The sequence below is a fragment of the Suricata suricatta genome, chromosome 11 (assembly GCF_006229205.1).
Source record: "Suricata suricatta isolate VVHF042 chromosome 11, meerkat_22Aug2017_6uvM2_HiC, whole genome shotgun sequence".
Taxonomy (NCBI): Eukaryota; Metazoa; Chordata; class Mammalia; order Carnivora; family Herpestidae; genus Suricata; species Suricata suricatta.
Window position 1 is genome coordinate 54,755,679 of NC_043710.1, and position 12,798 is coordinate 54,768,476.

At 41.6% G+C, this 12,798-nt stretch overlaps 1 protein-coding gene across 2 annotated transcripts in view; it reads right to left on the reverse strand.

Annotated features, from left to right (window-relative positions):
- FCHSD2 (FCH and double SH3 domains 2) overlaps window positions 1-12,578 on the reverse strand; it is a 269,715-nt gene extending 257,137 nt beyond the window's left edge. The window contains exons 1-2 of one of the 2 annotated variants that reach the window (XM_029914695.1): window positions 11,971-12,578; window positions 10,148-10,245 (exon numbers count right to left, since the gene is read on the reverse strand). In XM_029914695.1, coding sequence (XP_029770555.1) covers window positions 10,148-10,245; window positions 11,971-11,991 — 119 coding nt within the window. In that variant the 5' untranslated portion in view covers window positions 11,992-12,578. The remainder of the gene's footprint in view (window positions 1-10,147; window positions 10,246-11,970) is intronic. The other variant, XM_029914697.1, reaches the window with a different exon arrangement.
- Between the last annotated feature and the right edge of the window lie 220 nt (window positions 12,579-12,798).

A 12,798-nucleotide genomic window follows, 5' to 3' on the forward strand; every position in this document is an offset into this window, starting at 1 on the left:
TAAATTAGAAATGGGTCCCTGTGGCAAACAGAGCAAAAGACTAATGTGGCAAAAGTCATATTACTGCCACCAATACCTTATTTCTTGCTGGCAAAGCCCCTCTCCAAGAATATAATCATATTCCCAGCCTCCTTTACAGTTAGGCATGCACAAGCAAATGAAGCACACTCGGACAATATGATATAAGGGAAAGTCTATTGGGATCATTTCTGGTGGAAATCGCCTTCTCTAACAGAGGGAAGAAAAAGGGGAGGAAGGGAGGAAAAATTTGCATAAAGATAAACTGTCCTTCCCTCCCCATCCTTCACTCATGTTGTCATATGAGATTATTATGCTTAGAGGGCATATACTGGAAGCCATCCAGCAATCATGAGAAGAATCATTACGAACACAGAGAAAAATGGAAGGTACCTAGGACTGCTGAACTTGGTGAAAGAAATTCTTTAGAATTACTTGAACAATTTATCTTTGAGGCTCATTACATTTTTTAACTCACAAATTAACTTGTTAGGGATGAGTAAGTCACAGACCATAATTCTGAATTGATGTTCTCCATTACTTAACAAAATTAGAATCCACATGCATTTATTAAGCATCTATTATGTTCCACACACTTTGCAAGAGAGCTTTTATATGCATTACTTTGTTTTAATTATCAAAATAACTCCATAAGATAGTATAATTATTAACAATTTATAGATAAGATACATGAGGCTCGGAGAAGTTTAAGACCTATGGTGACTTAATGCCAAAGTCACACATTTAATAAGAGATTAAGATTAGGATTCACACTCAGGTTGTATGCCTCTAAACTAGTGCTTATTCTAATATATTACAGCTATCCTACCTCAAAGATCACCTTCACCATCTCTCATATTTACATACCTGGGTATGGTTTTAAAAATGTTTAAAGTGCACACAAAAATCCTTCTAACACTTCTATTTTCAACCCAAGTGGTGGGTAACTTTCATTACTAGGCCTTAGTTTAATTCCATCTGGCTCATGAAAGTATCCCGTTCAAACCTAAGAATTTGAACTCCTGCTATGGGTTGCAATGGCCATCCCATCCAGAACAAATCTTCACATTTTAGGAGCATATAAGGATCTATGGGCAATGGCTTATGAGTTCATAAACCATTAAACAGCAATAGGAAAAATTACTGTTAAAACCCTAACTCCAGAGGCGCCTGGGTAGCTCAGTCAGTTAAGTGTCCGACTTCGGCTCAGGTCATGATCTCATGTTTGTGGGTTCGAGTCCCGCATCAGGCTCTGTGCTGGCAGCTAGCTTAGAGCCTGGAGCTTGTCTTCAGATCCTGTGACTCCTTCTCTCTCTGACCCTCCCTGCTCACGTCCTCTCTCTCTCAAAAAAAAAATAAAAACATTAAAAAAAAAATTTTTTAACCCCTAATTCCTTCAAGTAAGAAGTGGTCTATGACAAAAAGTTTTAGTAAACAGACTCTCTTAAACTAAATTTTCCGGGGCACCTGGGTTGCTCAGTCGGTTAGGCGTCCAGCTTCGGCTCAGGTCATGATCTCACAGTTCATGGGTTTTAGCACTGCATCGGGCACTGTGCTGAGAGCTAGCTCAGAGCCTGGAGCCTGCTTCAGATTCTGTGTCTCCCTCTCTCTCTGACCCTCCCCTGCTTGCGTTGTCTCTCTCTGTCTCTAAAAAGTAAATAAAAAACATTTTTTAAAAATTAAATTTAAAAAAAAACTAAATTTTCCTGTTTTCTCCTCTGCCTAGTTTGTACCTCCTACTCTTAGTCTCCTGTCCAGAACTGACCATATTGTAGAAGTATATATTCAAAATGTAAATTCACTTAGGCAGTTGAAGTTCCATGTTATTCCCTCACTTTAAAATGAGGTAATCGGGGCACCTGGGTGGCTCAGTCGGTTAAGCCTCCGACTTCAGCTCAGGTCAGATCTCACATTCATGGGTTCGAGCCCCACGTCAGGCTCTGTGCTGACAGCTAGCTCAGAGCCTGGAGCCTGCTTCGGATTCTGTGTCTCCCTCTCTCTCTCTGCCCCTCCCCCTCTCATGCTCTGTCTCTCTCTGTATCAAGAATAAATAAAAAACATTAAAAAAAATTTTTTTAAATAAATAAAAAATAAAATGAGGTAATCTTTCTTCTTCCTCTCATTCAAAGAAATGCTTTAATATATATATTTTTAATGTTTATTTATTCTTGAGAGAGAGACAGAGTAAGAGCGGAGGAGAGGCAGACAGAGATGGAGACAAAGAATCTGAAGCAGGCTCCAGGCTCTGAGGTGTCAGCACAGAACCTGATATGGGGCTCAAATTTGTGAGATCATGACCTGAGTCAAAGCAGGCAATCCAAATATTTTTTTAATATTTATTTATTTTTGAGTTGGGGGAGAGGCAGAGAGAGAGGGTGCAAAGGATTCAAAGCAGGCTCAGTATTGACAGCAGAGAGCCTGTTGGGGAGCTCAAACTCATAAACTGTGAAAAAATGAGCTGAGCCGAAGTTGGACACTTAACCAACTAAGCCACTCAGCACCCCTCAAAGAAATGTTAAGTATGGTCCTACTTGATCTTTTTCCTTGTAGCCCTGTGTTATTTTTTTAGTGTTTATTTATTTTTGAGAGACAGACAGACCATGAGCAGGGGAAGGGCAGCAAAGGAGACAGAGATTCCAAAGGAGGCTCCAGGCTCTGAGCTGTCAGCCCAGAGCCTGACTGGGGCTTGAACTTGTGAAGTGCGACACCATGATGTAAGCCAAAGTCAGGTGCTTAACCAACTAAACCACCCAGGTACCCCACCCCTTGCAGTCCTATTTTTAAAAATTCTCCCTCTCATGATTTACATCATTTTTAAGTTCTCATTTGAAAGAACACCAAATTGAGAAGCAATAATGAAATTTGAATGAATGAAAAAAAAAGACCTGGGTCCAGTATCTGACCTGATACTTCCAGTTTTCATGGTATCAAAAAATTCTGATTCCAAGATACATTCTGTTCCACTAAGAAAAAATGTTGCCAAATAAATTGATTCAATGCCCTATCACTTACAAATTTTATTTATACTTATTAAAAGAATGCTTTTAAACTTATTTTGTCAAATTTTTAGGATAATTAGTGCATAATTTCAAAAAGATAAAATAAATTGGTGCATAAATTGGTCTCAGAGTCAAGTTCTTCTGAATCACTTTCTTTTTTAATTTTTTATGTTTATTTATTATTGAGACAGAGAGAAACAGAGCATGAGTAGAGGAGAGGCAGAGAGAGAGGGAGACACAGAATCCGAAGCAGGCTGCAGGCTCCAAGCTGTCAGCACAGAGCCCAATGCAAGACTAGAACCCACGAACCGCAAGATCATGACCTGAGCAAAGTTGGACACTCAACCAACTTAGCCACCCAGGTGCCCCTGAATTACTTTTTTTAATCAGTCAGTGATAGTCTATAGTTTTCCATACAACTTCATCCTCTGTACCATTAAAAGCCTGGGTGATCCAATATTTGTATTCCAACCATTATCTCTGGGATTTTCTTCCAAGTATGCCAATACATATTCTGCAAGTTCCATGCATGACAACTACATCAAAGCCAAAAGCAATTGTAAGATGTATCTGGATTTCAAAAGAACATAATAAAAAAAAAAAAACTGTGCTTCTTAGAATTAATGAAACACAATAACTCCATTGTTACCTTGAATAAGACAACATCCTTCCCAGGCTCTAATTTCCACTAACTATAGTACTACCACTGCAGAAGATCTACCATGCTCAGCATTTCACATATCTCATTTAACTTTTACAGAAAAGCAGAAAGGTAGGCATTAACCTTGTTTTAGTTTTATGAAATACGAGGCTCACAGTACCTTAGTAACTTCTCCAAGATCACCCAATTAATAAGCGGCAGAGCTGGGTTTCAATCTCTGGTCTACCTTCAAAGTCCTTATTCTTTCCACCATTTAAGTATAAATACTGCAAATTCTGTATATATCTACAAGTCAAACAGCTTACATACACACACACACACACACACACACACACACACACACACACACACACATATACACACTTAAAGAACTTAACAACACAAGAAGACAAATAACCCAGTTAAAACTTGGGCAAAGGATTTGAATAGACATTTCTCCAAATAAGATATACAAATGGCCAACAAGCATATGAAACAATGCTCGGTATCACAGGCTGTTAAAGAAATGCAAATAAAAGCCACAATGATATTACTTCATGCCCACTAGGCTGGCTATAATCAAAAGACAGACAATAACAAGCATTAGCAAGGATATGGAAAAACTGAAACTTCTGCAACATTACTGCTAGTGGAAATAAAAAATGGTGTAGCCACTTTGGAAATCAGTTTGAAAGTTCCTCAAAAAGTGAAACACAAAGTTACCATATGACCAAGCAATTCCACTACTAATGAAAACATGAAATCCACACAAAATTTGTACATGAATGTTCAAAAGGAACATTATTCATAATAGCCAAAAATTCCATCAAATGATAAGTGGGTTAATAAAATGTGGTGGTATATCCATACCACAGAGTATTATTCAGCAATAAAAAGGAATGAAGTACTGATGCTATAACATGGACGAACCCTGGAAACATTATGCTTAGCAAAAGCTAGTTACAGAAGACCATACATTGTCTGATTCCATTTTTACAGATTCCATTTCTATAGACAGGGAAGGTAACTGCTTAAGGCTGGAGAAAACTATGCAAAGTGACTACTAAGAAATGCTATAGCATTTCTTTTTGGGGAGCAAAAATGTTCTAAAGTGTTGATGGTTGTATACCCCATGAATATACTTAAAAACTTGAGGTTAATTATATGGTATGTGGTATGTGAATTATGTCTCAATAAAACTGTTTTTAAAACCATCTAGACCAGAAATGCCTGGCTGGCTCAGTTGACGAAGTGTGTGACTATTGATCTCAGGGTTGTGAGTTTGAGCCCCACACTGGGTATAAAGATTACTTAAAAATCTTAGGGGTGCCCAGGTGGCTCAGTCGGTTAAGCATCCAACTGTTGATTTCAGTTCAGGTCACAATGTCACAGTTCATGAGATCAAGCCCCATGTCAGGCTCTGTGTTCACAGCACAGAGCCTGCTTGGGATTTCTTCTCTCCCTCTCTATCTGCCCCTTTCTCTACATGTGCACGCATATGCACACACAGGTTCTCACTCTCAAAATAAATAAACAATAGATAGATAGACAGATTAGATAGATTTTCCATTTTTCAGAGTATCTGTGAGAAACCATAGATTCAACCTTCTCTGAGGTAAAGTTTCAAGTATCTTTGCCTTTGGATTCATGTAAGTAGTTTTAAAATAGTGATTCAAAGCTGACTGCCAGCTTCATGTATGAAAAGTATAAAATAAGAAAACAAATTATTAGTTAAAACGTACTTTTTGATAGGCAAAATGTTTTAAGAAATGGGACCTATGATGATATAACCTTGATTAAAAGCTTAGGAAATACACACAGAGGGAATAGTGCACTAGTCTAGAAAATAGAGAAATAGCTTAGCAATCTTCCTCAATATGACTTGCTTCATCTCATGGTGCCTCAGTTTCCATTTTCATCAACAAATGTGACAGTATCCATCAAACTCTAAAATTCTGTGATTTTTCTATATTATATAATGACCTCCTAAAAAATGTCTGCTAAGAAGGTAGTTCTTTATATTCAGAATCCCTGCAAAGAACTTCCTTTATTAGCAAATCATAAGAATAATACTGAATGTATAATTTTAATAAACAATATACAGGCTGTACAGTACTTAGAACCTTATAAATCGCCTTAGGAAGCAAACAGAAAAAAAATAATAATAAACTAAAAAGAAAGTAAAGTATGCTTGTCTACTGTTGACAGAAAAAGCCAAAAAGGAAACACTTCAGTATAAAACTTCCCCAAAGCAATGTCCTGATTAACAACAAATGAGTTATCTTTCTTTCTCAAATTTTACTCTGAACACACCAGTTTCCAGGTTCCAAATACATCCCTGGAACAAATGATCTGAAGAAGGGGAGGGGAGGAAAGGAAAAATAGTGTATCATAATTGGTTTCCTCCCTTCAAAATTCCAGAAGATGAGATGTGGGGGAAGGGAATGGAAACTAGCCATTACCCAGCATGAAATTCTCCTATTTACAGCTTAATACATGACATATCCTATTACATCCCCTACTTACAGCTTAATAATTATTGTGGTCTTTTTCTTTTTCACCTTTTTTTAAAGTCATAAAAATTTTTCTGTCTACTAATAATTTCTCTATATTAAGAAAAGCTAGGGCACCCAGCTGGGTCAGTCAGAGGAGCGTGTGTGGCTCCTGATCTTGGGCTTGTAAGTTCAAGCCCCATTTTGAGTATAGAGATTACTTAAATAAATAAAATCTTTTAAAAGAGAGAGAGAGAGAGAGAGAGAGAGAGAGAGAGAGAGAGAGAGGAAGAAAGGAAAGAAGGAAGGAAAACAAAGCTATCTGCACTTTTTTAAGTGAATTCACACTAACCTAAATTGAACAGAACACTGATGCGGGAGGGGGGGTATTGGTTAGAAGAACTATTATTTGTGGGGTTTTGGGAAAGAGAATGATGGCAACTTCAAAAAAAGAAAAGCAGGGGTGCCCGGCTAGCTCAGTAGGTAGAGCACGCAACTCTTAATACCCAGATTGTGAGTTCAAGTCCCAGGTTGGGGGTAGAGATAACTTAAAAAAAAAAAAAAAAAAAAAAGGAAAAATGGCAGCAAGGTCTTTTACAATGTAATACATAGTGTATTATAGATCCAAACCCAAGTTTTAATGAATTTTTAAAATGTCATTCAACTTGCTAGGACAGACCCGAAAAGGCACACTACCCCCTTCCTCAAGCAACTAAATGTATTATGAATACCAATAATACACAATTTTCAACTGCCAATTCAATATTAACATTGAGAAAAAAAGAAAAGCAGAAATCTAAATCCATGTTTTAGGAGGTAATACAACTACTCACAACTACATAGAAGTGAAGGGATTTATTCCAATAATTTAACATAGCTCAATTGGAACACTGACTCATTAGAATAAGGAATCTATTAATCCTTGGATCGCCAACTCTGTATTTACATAGTATATCTAAATACAGATCTATGCAACATCAAATAGCACGGTACATTTTAAAGTGCCCACATGAGGGGCCCCAGGGTGGCTTAGTCGATTGAAGGTCTGACTCTAGGTTTCAGCTCAGGTCATGATCTCATGGTTGGTGAGTTCGAGCTCCTGTACTGTTTAGTGCAGAGCCTACTTGGGATCCTCTTTCTCCCCCTCTCTCTCTGCCCCTTCCCTGCTGGCTCAGTTGCTCGCTCAGTCTCAAAATAAAAAAACTTTGAAAAAAATAAATTAAATAAAATGCCCACATGAATCAAAGTGTAACACAATCTCGAGACACCACTCCAGCCCCCTACCAAAAGAACAATAAAAACACCTCACCTAACAACAAGTAAGGTGTATTTAAATATAACCAGTTACATTCATTTAACAATTCTGCCAGCCTAAAACGGTACAAAGATACAAAAATGAATTAAGACTTAGCCTCTGACTTCAAGGAGTTCACATGAGGAGGGAAGCCAGAAGCATGTACAAAATCAAAATTCTTTGAGATCACATAGAACAAACTTGAGAATTTCACGGTAAGCAGAATTTGCCAGATGAAAAAGTGGGAGGAAGAGTATCAACAGGCAAGGAGAATGGCATATATAAAGGCATGAATGTAAAGAGCACAATTAGATAACCAGAAGTCTTGAGTTGCCAGAGCAAGGAGAATAAAAAGGAAGGATGAATAAGCATGAAACGGTACTAATTATGCCAGGAAAGGAAGCTTGTGGCTAGGTGGCAGAGGGCCATATATGCTACAACAAGGTGTGTGATCTTTATCCAAAAGGTCACAGAGAACCCAATATAAAACAAACTGTTTATATATTTTTTAATTTTAGAGAGAGAGAGCATGCACACAGGGGAGAGGGGGCAGAAAGAGAGAGAGAATCTTAACAGACTCCAAGCTCAGAGCAGAGCCTGACACAGGGCTGGATCCCATGACCCTGGGATCATGATCTGAGCCGAAATCAAGTCAGATGCTCAACTGATTGAGCCACCCAGGCATCCCAAACAATGTTTTTAGAAAGCTAACTGGTGACAATGTGAAAAACAAACTTCAAAGGAGAGATGGTGGATGGGGTTAAAGGATATGAAAACACTACTGCAATAATGAGGATATTACTGAAATAACGCAAATGAAACGCGATAGGTCAGCAACAAAAGAAACAACTAAATAATAGCATTAGACTAACCTATATCAATTTAGCACTGATTGCGTGTCCCTATACTTGACCATAAGCTCCTATCCAAGGTATAGGCAATAGGGGAAAAACAGAAAAGAATGTAAACAAGAAATCTTTAGAAGATATAATTAGCACGACTTAATGACCACCACCATCCAGACCCAACAGAGGATCTTCACATATACACTAACTTGGCGTTTCTGAATTGCTTCTGAAAATTTACTCTCTTCATTTAGAGATTGCTACTAAAATACCTTATTTCCCTTAATAGATGTTCAAAAATTTGAATTTTTAACCATATGACGAGCTTCATGTATCTCACACAGGAATTATTTAAGTCTAAAAATTTCACTGGGGCTACATGAAAAACAAAAAGAAATAAATGCAGAATACTTTTCAGTCAGAAAACATTAATCTTATCCAAGTTTAGAAATGACTAAATTTATATGCCTTAGTTAGAAACCCTGGAAATACAGTAGAAATACTCACAAATAGCACCTAAATTAAATATGGAGTAGGAGGGGCACCTGGGCGGGTGGCTCTGCCCGTTGAGCATCCGACTTCAGCTCGGGTCATGATCTCACGGTTTGTGGGTTCAAGCCCCACATCGGGCTCTGTGCTGACAGCTCAGAGCCTGCAGCCTGCTTCAGATTCAGTGTCTCCCTCTCTCTCTGCCCCTCCCTCACTCATGCTCTGTTTCTGTCTCAATAATAAATAAAAGCATAAAAAAACATTTATTTTAAATATGGGGGAGGAAAAAAGCTCTTTAAAACTTTAGGCTCCAAACAATTTAGGTATCCAAACACATATAATTTTATTAAACAATAGTTTGTATTTTTCATGAAACCAACATGTGATTATGCACCACAGGAAAAATAGGTAACTGATAAAGCTTACAGACCCAACTCCAATTTGATAAATGTGTTACTAAAGGGAAATAAGAATTGCAGCCACTCTGTTTCAACATGCAAATTATCTTCCATCATTTTCTTTTTTCATGTTTATTTGAGAGGCAGACAGAGCATGAGTGGGGGGCGGGGCAGAGAGAGAGAGAGAGAGAGAGAATCTGAAGCAGGCTCCAGGCTCTGAGCTATTAGCACAAAGCTGGATATGGGGCTCAAACTCACAAACTGTGAGACCATGACCTAAGCCAAAGTTGGATGCTTAATTGACTGAGCCACCCGGGTACCCCTCATCATTTTTAAAAATAAGTTTGTTGCGCTGTCAATTTGTATTACAAGATTATTAAAATAGTGGTGTTTCTTTCAGTAAAATGAGTCATGCTTCCCTCAATAAAGATACTGATTTTCACAATGCTGGCAAGATGTCTTATCTATTTGAAGTTATTTAATTATGAATATAGGTAATAACATATGATAATCATACTTCCACTAAGTTTAATGTTCAAAGAAAAATTATATTTGTCATGGTCTAACAAACAGCACTAGTGTGCAATCATTTAAGGTTGACTGGCTCACCCTCAAATATTAACCATTAACCAGAGGTGTCAGTTAAAAAAAAATCTGTGTGAAATCACTAAGGTCAGTAAATGTTACAATTCAGTAGGAAAACTAAGAATTTCTACTTCAATGATTATAATTTGACTAATAAACTTTTAAGACCGTTGTTCTCATGATGGTATGTATAGGTTTCCCCCGTTAAAGGAAAGAAAGTTTGCATTTCGTTAGTTCCAGTTATAATTTCTAGCTGAGTCAAAGTTCTAACAGCCTTAAAGCAGGAAATCCAAAAGGAAATTCCATCATCAGTTCCTGGGGCTTCGTAACTCAATGGTTCTTTGAACAAAGATATAAAAGTTCTCGAACTATTTACTATAACCTTACCTCATATCTTCAAGCAAATCACATTCTGCTTGATGTTTGGCTTGAAGTTTTGTCATCTGCTCAACTTGAGTGTTTTTCAGTTCTTGTGTAACTTTCACCTAAAATATACCATACATTTATGAAGGTCTTACTGCAACTTTAACAAAATAATTAATTAAGCAAATACTTAAGACTTGTCAGAATACAGAATTCTTGCTCACTTCTCCCCTAAAGGCCATAAATCCATTATCTATCACCTTATTTTGTTCTACTGAAAATAACTTAATCAGAAAACTAGGCAAATAACCTGAAAGAGGTTAAATGAAAGTAAAATATTGCAAAAACTACACAATAAAGAAGTGCAAAATGAGCTTCCAGTTATTCCATTTCATGCACAAGTACATATATAGGTCTTCTTAAGAGTTTTAAAAGGGACTGTCTTCTATTTCTTCCAAAAAAGACTTAAAAGATTTCAACCACCAGGGGAGGTGAGCTGAGTATAGATGGCAGAAGGAAGTATAGGAATGCCTTATATCTAAGGACCAAAATTTACACAATCATGAAATCATATGCATAAACTGACTACATAAATCATTCCATAATGGCTGCGAGAAAGCACAAGGTCTCTAAGGATGATGCCCTCCACTCGCTGACAGCCCATCAAATCACAATCTCTTTCTCACAAAGAAGAAAGCAAAAGTGACCTTCCAGTATATGCAGTGCTTTTAAGCCACCCCAGCAAGCCGGTCCCCGTGGCGGCTCCACTTCAAACAGAAGAGGAAATGCAAACTGGCCAGTGCCTCTCGCCAGGGTTCCAGGTTACAGCGGGCCTGGAATCCCCCCACACACACCGGAGCCGTGCTAACCCGGAGGAGTGAGGGTACATGTGTAAAAGAAAAAAGAGTCGCTTAACTGGAGAAACCCGGATTAAGAAAGAGAAAGAAGCAGACACGAGCGAGTTAGGCATTCAGCAAATGTTTGCCCACGAGGGGAGGGCAGAACAGCCTTCTCCACCCAATGCCCAGGGTAGACACTAAGTACCATCTGCAGGATTAAAAAGACAAGGACACAGCCTCAGCCCCTGGGAACGCTGGGGAAGAAGACAGTGAAACAGTTCTCGAAAGGCGCTGGGGGGAAGCTGCTGACACGCCGGGGAGCACCCGTCACTCCCACCCCAACCCCAGATCGCGGTGCACACGCCACGCACTGCCCATTTGACGCTCTCCGAGGGCAGCACCACTACCTCCTGCCCTCCTAGCTGGAGGGGCGGGGTAGGATTGGCGGTGGAGGGAGAAAGGCATAATTTCTTGTTTTCCCCTGGGGTTGGGGGCAGTAACTAGTCTAACTTCTGGGCAGCCCCGTGGGAAAAGCAGGCCGAACCTTACGGCTAGGCTAGAAACAAATCCCCTGAAAATTTGCAAATGGACGAGGGTGGCGACAAGCAGCTGGAGGACTCAAACCGGGCACAGACTAAACAATCACACAAGCACCGGCTCTGCAAAGCTGCAGGGGCTCTCCGCCTCCCCTCGGTGCAGCCCCCGAGAATGCACTTTGCAGCGAGCAGCACTGCCATGCGCGCGCACACACAAATGCACACCCGAAACTCTGCAAAAGGTCTGGGGGGGGGGGTCTCCCTGGAGAGGACGAGCCGGGGTCGCCCTTCTGTCGGAAAAACACCTCATCCGCGTGGCCCGCTTCTGGAGCCGCCGGCAACTCGGTGACAAGCCCGAGGCGACGGCGAGCACGGCCCCTTGCGAAAAGGGGGAGGGGACGGAGCGGTCTCCCCAGCCGCGTCCCTTGTACAGACCCCTCCCAAACCCCAAAGCCCCCCACTGCATCCTCACCTTCCTCGGCGGCGGCTGCATGATGCTGAAGGGACATCAATCCTCCCCCGACGGCGGCGTCAGTTAGGACGAGGAGGTGGAGGGCCGTGAGGTGAGGAGGCCCCGCAAGCGAGTATGTGTGTGTAAGGAGAGCCTGAGAACGAGAACTCGCCCGGCAGGGAGCAAGGCCGGCGGGCGGCTGGAGGACCCGGGTTGGAGGGCGAGTGTGAAGAGAGGAGGAGGAGCCCCGAGAAGGCCAGGAGCTCGGACGGCCCGGGGGGGTGTGTGAGGGAAGGAGGCGGAGACCGCGAGGGGGCGGGGGCCCTAGAGCTGGGGCGCAGGGTCTCCTAGCTCGCCGAGCGGCTCTCGAACGGCAGCGTTGTCCGGCTCCCCGCCAGCCGGCGCCGCAGCTCCTAGCAGATGCGGCCGCCCGCCCCCACTCAGGCAGCCCAGCCCTCGCAGGGCCCAACGCCCCCGCCCGTCCCGGGGAGGTGGAAGGCGGCACCCCGCTCTCAGCTTCGGCTCCTCCACTCAGGCCACGGGAATTTCCGGCCCCACCGTGTGGCGCAGCGCCCCGCTCCGGCGACGGAGGGGACAACTCAGTCCAGAGCTGGGTTCGAGGGGCCGGGCCAAGCTGCAGGGAGGGAGCGTGGCGGCGGCGCGGGGCTCCGGATCTCGGCAGGGGGAACTAACGGATCGGTCGGGGAATAGAAGGGGGAGAAACGCTACGGGAGCACGAAATCCCCCCCTCGCTCCGAGAGTGGCACGTTCCAAACGCCTCTTGTCCTCCCTCCCCCACACTGGGAGCCAGACGGGGGCTTCCCGCGCGCTTTCCCGCCAGCCACCCGG